This window comes from Trichomycterus rosablanca, chromosome 7, assembly GCF_030014385.1.
Source record: "Trichomycterus rosablanca isolate fTriRos1 chromosome 7, fTriRos1.hap1, whole genome shotgun sequence".
Lineage (NCBI taxonomy): Eukaryota > Metazoa > Chordata > Actinopteri > Siluriformes > Trichomycteridae > Trichomycterus > Trichomycterus rosablanca.
The window spans coordinates 23345001-23359281 of record NC_085994.1 but is presented as its reverse complement, the minus strand read 5'-3'; the positions used below and the strand labels follow the sequence as shown (position 1 = coordinate 23359281).

General features: G+C 41.2%; 1 protein-coding gene across 3 annotated transcripts in view; it reads left to right on the top strand.

The window, feature by feature from the left end:
• The window catches only part of mtor (mechanistic target of rapamycin kinase), a 225174-nt gene that overhangs the window by 162215 nt on the left and 48678 nt on the right, over positions 1-14281 (top strand). For all 3 annotated transcript variants that reach the window (XM_062999154.1, XM_062999155.1, XM_062999153.1), the window contains 3 exons: positions 1165-1242; positions 4434-4541; positions 9605-9730. In XM_062999154.1, coding sequence (XP_062855224.1) covers positions 1165-1242; positions 4434-4541; positions 9605-9730 — 312 coding nt within the window. The remainder of the gene's footprint in view (positions 1-1164; positions 1243-4433; positions 4542-9604; positions 9731-14281) is intronic.

Genomic DNA, 14281 nt, shown 5'->3' with positions numbered 1-14281 from the left:
TATTCTCCTCACGCACACAGACTGCTTATGTCTTCTGTCATCCTACACCTAATCTGACTGAGACTTAATTGATAGTCGGCGTGTCAGAATAGCGGCTCTCTGCCTCAGCTGTGTAAACTCTCTCTCTCTTTTCTTCTTCTTCTCTTTCTTTATCACTGATTCCTGTTAGTTTCCCCGATGGGGTAATTACAGCACTGAGAGTGCAGAGTACAGGTGGTGACCAGACTTTGGGACTTATCTGCAGCTGCTTGATGCTTGAATGCTGAGACTAAATTCGCCTTGCAGTAGTTCTGTTATTATACAGTGGTTCCTTGAAACTCAACGTCAAATGGTTCTGGGAGTGGTGTCGAGTTGAGTTTCAAGGTATTTTTTTCTATTAGGATGTATGGGAAACCTGTTAAGGCATTCCATGGTGCAGTGGAACTGCATATATCTTAGACTAATGTAAAATAATTTGGTTGTTTTTGATGCTTATACACTGAAAATAACACAAATATAATATAAAAACACTGAAATACAATAAAAAAAAAAAAACAGTTAAAGACAGTAAAACCTGCACTTTACCTTTACTTCTTTATTGTTTCCTTATGCTTCTTAATCGTAAAGATGCTTGATCTTGGAATACCGTATTCCGTTTAGTAAAGGCGCATACACATAAGAAGCGGCAAAATCTCTTTTGCCCTTTTGCCCATTTATGTGGCCCTGACCTTAGCCTCTTTGAACACATTTGGGAAGAACTGGAATGTCAATTGGAATGTGAGCCAATGGTTCAGAGCGCAGGGTCAGCCATTGTGCAGCGCCTATCCTATGGAGCAGAGAGGGTTAAGGACCTTGCTCAAGGGCCTAACAGTGGCTGCATAGCAGAGCTGGGATTCAAACTCTCAACCTTTCAGTTGATGGCCCAAAGCCCTACCCACTAGGCTACCACTGTCCTATAATGTCAGCCAATTCACATACATCCATATTTTTTTTTAAGTAGCAGGACTCTGGAATACTTGGAGCAAACCAGCACAGGTTCAGGATTAAAGGGAAATTCTGGAGTTGTTTGGCACCTACACAAGCTGCTGCATCAGTGTGCTGCCCTCTTAACAGATCACATGATTGAAATGGATCCACAGGAAGTGTACTAGCTGTTTTACTGACCTTACTTGTGTTTGTGTTTAGTGCATCGACAAGGCCAGAGACCTGCTGGATGCTGAGCTGACCGCCATGGCTGGAGAGAGCTACAGCAGAGCATATGGGGTAAGATAAATACGTCTCTCTCATTGGGTCTGTCTGAAAACCCAGTAAGCTGCTCACAGCTCACCAAATACATACTTGCATACACACAATCACATATCTGAGCAAAGGTATTCACACATTCCCCACCAAATACATACTTGCATACACACAATCACATATCTGAGCAAAATTATTCACACATTCCCCACCAAATACATTCTTGCATGCACACAATCACATATCTGAGCAGAATTATTCACAGCCCACCAAATACATACTTGCATACACACAATCACATATCTGAGCAGAAGTATTCACAGCCCACCAAATACATACTTGCATACACACAATCACATATCTGAGCACCAAATACATACTTGCATACACACAATCGCATATCTGAGCAAAATATTCACAGCCCACCAAATACATTCTTGCATACACACAATCACATATCTGAGCAGAAGTATTCACAGCCCACCAAATACATACTTGCATACACACAATCACATATCTGAGCACCAAATACATACTTGCATACACACAATCGCATATCTGAGCAAAATAATTAAGTTTTGCTGGTTTCCTCAAACCAAATGTGTACATGTTAGCATTAGCATTTTCTTGGAAATGCCCACCCCCCACCCCCTCGATGGAAATTATATAACAACAGCCATGGATTTCCACAGTCGTAGGAACATAGTAGTTTATCCTATGCAGATGTGGGGTTGATGAGTTTGTTTGTCTTTCTTAGCTCTAATGAAAGAAAGTCAACCTGCCTGCAATTTTGTGATTTGATGTTCCCGCAACCCACAGTCTAGCTCTCTTGAGTGTCTGTTTTACTTTTGAAAAGAAGTGCATTAACTAGGGAACATTTGTGGTGAAGTGTTTTGGTGCGCCATGATCCACATGCACACCCAGGCACGATTGCGTATGTGTATTCTTCGGTCACATTTGTGTATACATGGTTTCAGAATATGTGCGTGCAGTGCTAGACCTAACGTTTTATTTATGTCTGTAGCAAGCTATCAGGCAAACTACCTCTCTGATCCCTGTGCTGTTTGTGCTTTGCTCAAAGCCATTGAAATAATATGGTGTGGCCAAAATACTTTGATCTACGGTCTCATATGTGAGCGAAAGTTTTCACACATTCCCCACCAAATACATACTTGCATACACACAATCACATCTGAGCAAAAGTATTCACACATTCCCCACCAAATACATACTTGCATACACACAATCACATATCTGAGCAAAAGTATTCACACATTCCCCACCAAATACATACTTGCATACACACAATCACATATGTGAGCAAAAGTATTCACACATTCCCCACCAAATACATACTTGCATACACACAATCACATATCTGAGCAAAAGTATTCACACATTCCCCACCAAATACATACTTGCATACACACAATCACATATCTGAGCAAAAGTATTCACACATTCCCCACCAAATACATACTTGCATACACACAATCACATATCTGAGCAAAAGTATTCACACATTCCCCACCAAATACATACTTGCATACACACAATCACATATGTGAGCAAAAGTATTCACACATTCCCCACCAAATACATACTTGCATACACACAATCACACATCTGAGCAAAAGTATTCACACATTCCCCACCAAATACATGCTTGCATACACACAATCACACATCTGAGCAAAAGTATTCACACATTCCATACCAAATACATACTTGCATGCACACAATCACATATCTGACCAAAAGTATTTACAGCCTCACCAAACTGGCACTTTGGCACAGCAGGTAATAATGGTGTCACACAGCACTATGATCCGATAAGGCATAACATTATGACCACCTTTCTAATATTGTGTTGGTCCCCCTTTTGCTGCCCCATACGCAACACCCTGTAATGCACTGTGTATTCTGACACCTTTCTATCAGAACCAGCATTAACTTCTTCAGCAATTTGAGCTACAGGAGCTCGTCTGTTGGATCGGACCACACGGGCCAGCTCCCTATCTATCCCCCCCATGTGCATCACTGAGCCTTGGCCGTCCATGACCCTGTTGGCGGTTTACCACTGTTACTTCCTTGGACCACTTTTGATAGATCTTGAGCACTGCAGACCGGGAACACCCCACAAGAGCTGCAGTTTTGGAGATGCTCTGACCCTGTCGTCTAGCCATCACAATTTGGCCCTTGTCAAACTCACTCATCCTTACGCTTGTCCATTTTTCTGCTTCTAACACATCAACTTTGAGGATAAAATGTTCACTTGCTGTCTAATATATCCCACCTACTAACAGGTGCCGTGATGAAGAGATAATCAGTGTTATTCACTTCACATAATGTTATGCCTGGTCGTGTAAGTGTCTGCATTGGTTTCCTCTGGGTACTCTGATTTCCTCTTATCTCTCAAAAAAGATGCAATAGGTTGATCATTTGCTATACATTTGCCCTAACATAAATGTAGATAAATATATAAATATACTGTATATGAATAGGGTAGTGCTTGGTGCCCTAATGCTCTTCCCAGGATCATCATTTACATCATCATTTTGTTTTCCTCAAATACTTATTTGTCTGAATGGCCACAAATTCCTACAAACACCCCTCAAATACTTGTGGAAAGACTTCCCAGACAAATAAGCTGTTATAGCAGCGAAGAGGAAGGGTCTGCAAATGTATAACCATAACTCAAGTCAGTGACTGCAAACGATTAGCCATATCCATGGTGTTGCACCAAAAGAGCTCTTTTCGAAGAGTGGATAAGTCTGGTCTAATGAGACTGAAGCGAAACACCATATGAACTGTAAAGTATGCTGGTGGGAGCATAATTCTGTTGGTTTGCAGTCTTATTTTGTACCTTATTTTGGTTACACATTATACCTCATTCTGATTAACTTAGACCTGTTGTCCCCATTAGTAGACACTTTTGTCTGCCATCTAGTAGTAGCAAAACTATTGGACAATAAAAAAGGTAAAAACAAGATGAAAAATGCATAAAAAAAATCAAAGCTTGGGTCTTAAGAGGATAAATCACGGCACCCCATTCACTTCAAAAGTGGTACATAGAGTGTGAATAGGTATAAAATCTTGTCATTCAGTTATAACCCTTTAGTATATTTGTAGACTACAATTGATGTGTATATTAACATAACACACTGCCACAATGACAGGTCTTCACTGGTTTTTATCTGATCATTCTTTTTTAGGCCATGGTGTCGTGTCAGATGCTGTCAGAACTAGAGGAGGTGATACAGTATAAACTGGTTCCAGAGAGGAGAGATATCATCAGGGAGACATGGTGGGAACGATTACAGGTAACTCCTAAACCTTTTACTCTCTGAATCACATGTGCTTCATGGTCACATAAGGATCACTTCCAAAGTTCCAATGAATCCCTCAAAGTTTGTTCTATTATGGACAGTTTCACCTGTGGGCGCACTGGCTTCTTATTTGTGGCAGACCAGTTATTGGTAGATTTAAATGGCCTGTTTGGTTTATTTCACATATTTGACCAAAAGACCACTGGTCCATGTAATTTGTAATAACCACATGTAAACTAGCCATGCCAGATGCCACAAAAGGTCACCAGATGTGGGCTGTCATAATTCTTAACTAGGAGGCCATACCACAATGCATGGCATTTTAGAACTCTCTACATCACCAAATTAAATCAATTACCTTGCTAATGCCGTCCCTCCAGTGAACCATAGTGGTGGCAGCATCCTATGGGGACAGCAGCTGGGGCGTGGCAGAGAGTAGTAAGATTTGAGGGAATATTCCTTTTAAGCCATTACATCAATTTATTTTAAAATCCATCCATCCATTTATCCACCAGATCATCCATCCATTCATCACCCAACTACTCAACCACCTTATCATCCATCTACCCAGTGGTCCATCAATAAACCCATTCACATACCCTCCCATCCACCCATCCATTCATCTGTTCATCCGTCTTATTCACCCACCAATTCCTGCATTCATTAAACGATCTATACCCAACAAGCAAAAATTTGAGCTATCAACCAGATCTACACACACATCCTACTGATCTATGCACAGTCATATCCATTAATCTGTCCATCCATCCACTCATTTATCCACCCATCCATTAAACAATCTACACCCAACCATGCACCCTTTGAACTATCAACTAGATCTGTACATGCACCCACACTTCTTTACATAAAGCTACTTATCTATCATTTTATTTATTTACGCACCTTTCCATCCATCCATCCATTGATCTGTCCAGATCTACACACACCTTCTATACACAAAGATACTGATCCATGCCCAGTCATAACCATCCTTTCATCTTGTCATCCATTCCATAAACCAACCCATTTTCAATCATTCATCCACCAATTCATTAAACAATCTATACCCAATCATCCACCCTTTGAGCTGTCAATTAGGTCTGTACATACACCCAACCTTCTCTATACAAAGCTACTTATCTATTATATTTATCCATCTACTTACTCTCCTATCCATTCATTCATCTGGCCATCCATCCCATCCATCCATTCACCCATCTATCCATTAAACAATCTATACCCAATCTATGCACCTGCTCTACATTAAGCTACTCATATGTCCATCCATCCATCTTTCCATCCTTCCCGTACACCCGCCCATCCTTTCACTCATCCAGCCACTCATTCATCCACCCATCTAATAATTAAACAATCTACACCAATCATCCTTCCTTTGAGCTATCAGCTAGATCTGTACATGCAACCCATCCCTTTTACACAAAGCTACTTATTTATCATATTTATCTATCTATATGCTCTCCCATCCATCCATCTATCCGTTCGTCCATCCATCCTTCCACCCATCCACTCATCCAGCCATCTATTAAACAATCTATACCCAACCATCTACCTACATGCTCTTGCATCCGTCCGTCCATCCATCTGTCCATCCATTTATACATTCACCCATCTATTAAACAACCATCTATTACCCAAACATCCATCCTTTGAGCTATTAACTAGATACAGTGGGGCCAAAAAGTATTTAGTCAGCCACTGATTGTGCAAGTTCTCCTACTTAGAAAGATGAGAGAGGTCTGTAATTTTCATCATAGGTACACTTCAACTATGAGAGACAAAATGAGAAAAAAAAATCCAGGAAATCACATTGTAGGATTTTTTAAGAATTTATTTGTAAATTATGGTGGAAAAGAAGTATTTGGTCACCCACAAACAAGCAAGATTTCTGGCTCTCTCAGACCTGTAACTTCTTCTTTAAGAAGCTCTTCTATCCTCCACTCATTACCTGTATTAATGGCACCTGTTTGACCTCGTTATCTGTATAAAAGACACCTGTCCACAGCCTCAAACAGTCAGACTCCAAACTCAACCATGACCAAGACCAAAGAGCTGTTGAAGGACACCAGGAAGAAAATTGTAGACCTGCACCAGGCTGGGAAGAGTGAATCTACAATAGGCAAGCAGGTTGATATTGATAATCTCTCTCGATCTGGGGCCCCACGCAAGATCTCATCCCGTGGGGTCAAAATGATCATGAGAACGGTGAGCAAAAATCCCAGAACTACACGGAGGGACCTGATGAATGACCTGCAGAGAGCTGGGACCAAAGTAACAAAGGCTACCATCAGTAACACACTACGCCGAGAGGGACTCAAATCCTGCAGTGCCAGGCGTGTCCCCCTGCTTAAGCCAGTACATGTCCAGGCCCATCTAAAGTTTGCCAGAGAGCATATGGATGATCCAGAAGAGGATTGGGAGAATATCATGTGGTCAGATGAAACCAAAATGGAACTTTTTGGTAAAAACTCAACTCGTCGTGTTTGGAGGAAGAAGAATGCTGAGTTGCATCCCAAGAACACCATACCTACTGTGAAGCATGGGGGTGGAAACATCATGCTTTGGGGCTGTTTTTCTGCAAAGGGGACAGGACGACTGATCCGTGTTAAGGGAAGAATGAACGGGGCCATGTATCGTGAGATTTTAAGCCAAAACCTCCTTCCATCAGTGAGAGCATTGAAGATGGAACGTGGCTGGGTCTTCCAGCATGACAATGATCCCAAACACACCGCTCGGGCAACGAAGGAGTGGCTCCGTAAAAAGCATTTCAAGGTCCTGGAGTGGCCTAGCCAGTCTCCAGACCTCAACCCCATAGAAAATGTGTGGAGTCCGTGTTGCCCAGCGACAGCCCCAAAACATCACTGCTCTAGAGGAGATCTGCATGGAGGAATGGGCCAAAATACCAGCTACAGTGTGTGCAAACCTGGTGAAGACTTACAGGAAACGTTTGACCTCTGTCATTGCCAACAAAGGTTATGTTACAAAGTATTGAGTTGAACTTTTGTTATTGACCAAATACTTATTATCCACCATAATTTACAAATAAATTCTTTAAAAATCCTACAATGTGATTTCCTGGATTTTTTTTTTCTCATTTTGTCTCTCATAGTTGAAGTGTACCTATGATGAGAATTACAGACCTCTCTCATCTTTCTAAGTAGGAGAACTTGCACAATCAGTGGCTGACTAAATACTTTTTGGCCCCACTGTACATCCATCCATTCATCTGTCCATTTAACCCATCCATCCATTTGCTCTTGTATCCATTAAACAATCTATACCCAACCACCCACAATTAGAGTTATCAACCAGATCTACACACACATCCTTCTATACACAAACCTACTGATCTATGCTTAGTCATATCCATCCATCCATCCATCCATCTATTAAACAATCTATACCCAACCATCCATCCTTTGAGCTATTAACTAAATCTGTACATGCAACCCATCCCCTTTACATAAAGCTACTTATTTATTATATTTATCCATCTACATGCTCTCCCATCCAACCCATCTATTAAACAATCTATACCCAACCACCAAAAATCTGAGCTATCAGCCAGATCTACACAAACACATCCTTCTATACACAGTCATATCCATCATCCATCCATCTTGTCGTCCGTCCCACACATACATCCACCCGTCCGTCCATCAACAACAATTGTATTTGAATTGTGTTTAATTTGTTTTTTTACATTGGTTAGCATGTAGAATCTTCTTCATAATGGGTGTAATTTGTGTTTTTCACAAGTCTTATTGATGCCTTGTTGATAATAATGCATGTACTTTCCAACAACCTAATTTAGCATCTTTTATCTTTAGCCTGACAGATTACTAAAAAAAGCCTTCCATTAAATATTTCCACTTTGTGACTTTTAGGCAGGACATCAAAGACTAAATAATTCTGTCATAGTACCTTTTATTCTTCAATATGTTTTTGTTATTAAATAGACAGGTCCAGACAGTGCAGGTCATGTGCCGAGCTGAGCTGAGCTGGATTGTTCATGCAGGTGATTTATACGCGGATAAACCTGCGCATCTGTACGGCTTTGCTCTGGCAGCACAACATGTTTTTTCTTTGATCTGAAACCTATGATGTGTAAATCCTATTTTGCCTGCCTGTTTTTGCCAAGACATATTGATACAACATAATAAGAGGAGCAAGGGCTCAGGCTACCATGTAACCATGCGTACATGATGATAGTTGAAAGTACTGATTTATACAGACCATTTTCAGAAAAAGTTGGGACATTTTGTAAAATACAATAAAAACCAGAATTTGTTTCTGATTTGTTCATTTTCTTAAACCTTTACTTACCTGAAAAAAATACAAATTAATTACTTTTAAATGTGTTGGCTGATCAACTTCACTGTATATAAACTAATTTGGAATTTCAGAGCACCTACAAATACATCGCAGTTCATTCATTAAGCACTTATTAATATCATTTATATTCAGTGGTACCTTGAAACTCAACGTCAATTGGTTCTGGGACTGGCGTTGAGTTTCAAGGTATTTTTTCCCCATAAGGATGTATGGGAAACCTGTTAATGCGTTCCATGGTCCTGTGGATTTGCATATGTTTAGGCTATAAAATAATGGGTTGTTTTATTCACTGAAAATAACACAAATATAATATAAAAACTCTGAAAGCTGATTCTTACAATTTCTCAGCACCCCGAGCTGCACACACAAGTTTAAAAGTGAAACAGTGAAGAAATTACAGCTGAACACAGATACAGGTGGAGCTTTTAGAGTAAATCTGACAAATGCAGATTCGTCTCATATGCACACTTCGATAGCGTATTACAGCACCACTCAAGACGAGCGCTGAACAAAGCAACTGTTTATTGTTAATTACAAATTAAATGAATACATTTTTGAAAAACAAACTGAACACGTTGAGTTTAAGGGTACAAATGTCTCAACGAAGGGCGTGCAGTTTCAAAGATTTTGAGTTTAGGGGATGTTGAGTTACAAGGTACCACTGTACATACAATGATAATAGAAATGCTGTGTGTTGTGTGCAGGGCTGCCATCGAATAGTGGAGGACTGGCAGAGGATCCTGATGGTGCGTTCTCTGGTCATCAACCCACACGAGGACATGAGGACGTGGCTGAAATATGCCAGCCTGTGTGGAAAAAGTGGACGACTGGTAAGAAAGAATTCACGCTAGTTATTTAAAACACATCAACAAAAGGTCTCGAATTGACACAGAATCTGTGAAGGGTTTGAAATTTGCATAAAAAGCATGATGTAAAGCTTGGTTGACAGTACACAGTGTCCTCTGCTTTCTCTTGTCATGTTCTCATTAGTGGTTTTGGTTCCAAAATCTGTAAGGCAGCATTGACAATGCGCCCACTGTAAAAAGAGCTATACAAACAAATCTGAATTTAAATGTTGCCTTTAAAGAATGGACATCCTGTGGTTTAACATTGACGTGAATATAATAACATGACATTTGCCGGTCTTGAATCTTGGATTCTGAGTATAATCGCACTTTGTGGGACACGATATTTATGGGTAGGACCCCACTAAATTCACAGTAAAATGTGCTTAATCTCACGGACCTCATTTTTCTGTTGCTGTGGGATTGCTAGTGTAACAGACATTTCTGTGGTGTAGTGTGCTGACAGTGTTTGTTTGTGTTTACGTATTGAGTGCATTTCGTCCCTTTGGGGATTCTATAATCAATGGAAAAGTATGCTTCTCTACACACTTGATCATTTCTCTGTAGTCTGTACTGCCTCAAAAGGCCTCAAAAGAACAAGCCAGTAAAGTATGATGCTCCCGATTTGTCTATGTACAGTTAAATGTTAAATGGCTAAACACAAACCTTAAATTTGCAATTTCACAGCAAATTGCATATAACACAGGAAAAGGCTAGGTAGGGCCTTATTCATGAGTAATCTTAATATGGTTCGAGCCTTCTAATAATACAGTACCGTGTTTGCATGCATCAGGGAAGAAAGCTTTGCTGCCTGGATATTTATCTCCTGGGCAGAGCTGCTACCTTATATTGGATAGGATGATGTCAGTGCCGGATATTCACAAAGGTGACAACGGCAATGACATCAATTTAACTGCACAGAAGAACGCAATGATAAACCACTTTGTCTTTTCTGTGGTTATTTATGGATGTGAAAGCAGGGCATGAAGAATATTGATGCCTTTGATCTTTGGTGCTGGTAGAGTGTAAACCTGGCTTTAGATTGTGGGCAGGTACATACTATGGATGGATGGATGGATGGATAGACAGACAGACAGACAGGTAGATGGATGGATAGACAGACAGACAGGTAGATGGATGGCTAGACAGACAGGTAGATAGATGGATAGATAGATAGACAGACAGGCAGACAGACAGGCAGGCAGGCAGGCAGGCAGATAGATAGATAGATAGATAGATAGATAGATAGATAGATAGATAGATAGACAGATAGACAGATAGACAGAAAGAGACAGACAGGTACATAGACAGATAGATAGATAGATAGATAGATAGATAGATAGATAGATAGATAGATAGATAGATGGATGGATGGATGGATGGATGGATGGATGGATGGATGGACGGACGGACGGATAGATAGACAGACAGACAGAAAGAGACAGACAGGTACATAGACAGGTAGATAGATAGATAGATAGATAGATAGATAGATAGATAGATAGATAGATAGATAGATAGATAGATAGATAGATAGATAGATAGATAGACAGATGAATGAATAGATAGATAGACAGACAGAAAGAGACAGACAGATAGATGGATGGATAGTCGGACGGACGGGCAGACAGACAGGTAGACAGATGGATGGATGGCTGGACGGACAGACAGACAGACAGGCAGACAGGTAGATAGATAGATAGATAGATAGATAGATAGATAGATAGATAGATAGATAGATAGATAGATAGATAGATAGAACGTCCATCCATCCATCTACCTGTCTGTCTATCCATTCATCCATCCATCCATGCCTGACAGACCGACAGGCAGACAGACAGGTGGATGGATGGATGGATGGATGGACGTTCTGTCGGTCTGATAGGTAGGTAGATGGATAGATAAATAGATAGACAGACCGACAGGCAGACAGGTGGATAGACAGGTAGATAGACAGGTATATAGACAGACAGAAAGACGGACGGACAGGCAGACAGACAGACAGGTGGATGGATGGATGGATGGATGGATGGATGGATGGATGGATAGATAGATAGATAGATAGATAGATAGATAGATAGATAGATAGATAGATAGATAGATAGAGTGTATCACAAAAGTGAGTACACCCCTCACATTTCTGCAAATATTTTATTATATCTTTTCATGGGACAACACTATAGAAATAAAACTTGGATATAACTTAGAGTAGTCAGTGTACAACTTGTATAGCAGTGTAGATTTACTGTCTTCTGAAAATAACTCAACACACAGCCATTAATGTCTAAATGGCTGGCAACATAAGTGAGTACACCCCACAGTGAACATGTCCAAATTGTGCCCAAAGTGTCAATATTTTGTGTGACCACCATTATTATCCAGCACTGCCTTAACCCTCCTGGGCATGGAATTCACCAGAGCTGCACAGGTTGCTACTGGAATCCTCTTCCACTCCTCCATGATGACATCACGGAGCTGGTGGATGTTAGACACCTTGAACTCCTCCACCTTCCACTTGAGGATGCGCCACAGGTGCTCAATTGGGTTTAGTCCATCACCTTCACCTTCAGCTTCCTCAGCAAGGCAGTTGTCATCTTGGAGGTTGTGTTTGGGGTCGTTATCCTGTTGGAAAACTGCCATGAGGCCCAGTTTTTGAAGGGAGGGGATCATGCTCTGTTTCAGAATGTCACAGTACATGTTGGAATTCATGTTTCCCTCAATGAACTGCAGCTCCCCAGTGCCAGCAACACTCATGCAGCCCAAGACCATGATGCTACCACCACCATGCTTGACTGTAGGCAAGATACAGTTGTCTTGGTACTTCTCACCAGGGCGCCGCCACACATGCTGGACACCATCTGAGCCAAACAAGTTTATCTTGGTCTCGTCAGACCACGGTTCATTCCAGTAATCCATGTTCTTGGACTGCTTGTCTTCAGCAAACTGTTTGCGGGCTTTCTTGTGCGTCAGCTTCCTTCTGGGATGACGACCATGCAGACCGAGTTGATGCAGTGTGCGGCGTATGGTCTGAGCACTGACAGGCTGACCTCCCACGTCTTCAACCTCTGCAGCAATGCTGGCAGCACTCGTGTCTATTTTTTAAAGCCAACCTCTGGATATGACGCCGAACACGTGGACTCAACTTCTTTGGTCGACCCTGGCGAAGCCTGTTCCGAGTGGAACCTGTCCTGGAAAACCGCTGTATGACCTTGGCCACCATGCTGTAGCTCAGTTTCAGGGTGTTAGCAATCTTCTTATAGCCCAGGCCATCTTTGTGGAGAGCAACAATTCTATTTCTCACATCCTCAGAGAGTTCTTTGCCATGAGGTGCCATGTTGAATATCCAGTGGCCAGTATGAGAGAATTGTACCCAAAACACCAAATTTAACAGCCCTGCTCCCCATTTACACCTGGGACCTTGACACATGACACCAGGGAGGGACAACGACACATTTGGGCACAATTTGGACATGTTCACTGTGGGGTGTACTCACTTATGTTGCCAGCTATTTAGACATTAATGGCTGTGTGTTGAGTTATTTTCAGAAGACAGTAAATCTACACTGCTATACAAGTTGTACACTGACTACTCTAAGTTATATCCAAGTTTCATGTCTATAGTGTTGTCCCATGAAAAGATATAATGAAATATTTGCAGAAATGTGAGGGGTGTACTCACTTTTGTGATACACTGTAGATAGATAGATAGATAGATGGATGGATGGATGGATGGATGGATGGATGGATGGATGGATGGATGGATGGAAGGGCGGGCGGGCGGGCGGGCGGGCGGGCGGGCGGGCAGGCAGGCAGGCAAAAATATGAAGTAAGTATTACTGTACAATACTTATAGGTAATAAATGTAATAAAGATATATAATATGTGATATAATAGACAATTATAAAAGTGTCCTGTGCAGTAAATATTTACAGATGTGCAATGTAGGTTCCTTAAACAGAGTGGCAGATCATGCTTCATGAGTCTGTCCTGATAGTCCTTGTACTGACTCAGTGGGCTAGGATATGATGTCCTGGCAAGGTGTAGAGATGTTACCACAATAATGCTTTTATGTTCTCCCAACAGACACGGTTAATCTTCCCACTGACAGACGTCAGTTGCGTGTTGGTTGGACTCGAGTGTATTAGAACGCATAAGTCGAGTCAAATTCAGTAGACATTGTCTTAAAACATAATCCAGGGCCGACAGACCAAAAAACTCCTGTTGAGCAAGCCGAGGGCGACAGTGGCCAGGAAAAACTCTCTTAAAATTAAGAGGAAGCCTTGAACCTTGAGAGGAACCAGACTCAGCAGGGACCTTCATCCTCCTTGGGTGGCCTGGAGAATAATTTGAATGAATAGGATTTACACAAATCATACTTACATAAAATGAACTACGAGTTATTACTAACAATAAAAATAAACCAGCAGTTGGACTTGTTCATTATTCAGTCCAGTCTGTTTTGTTTGTGCTGTCTCAGGCTTAAGATCTTAAATATGATGCTAGTAATGTAGCATTGCTTCTGAAAGCAGACCAGCT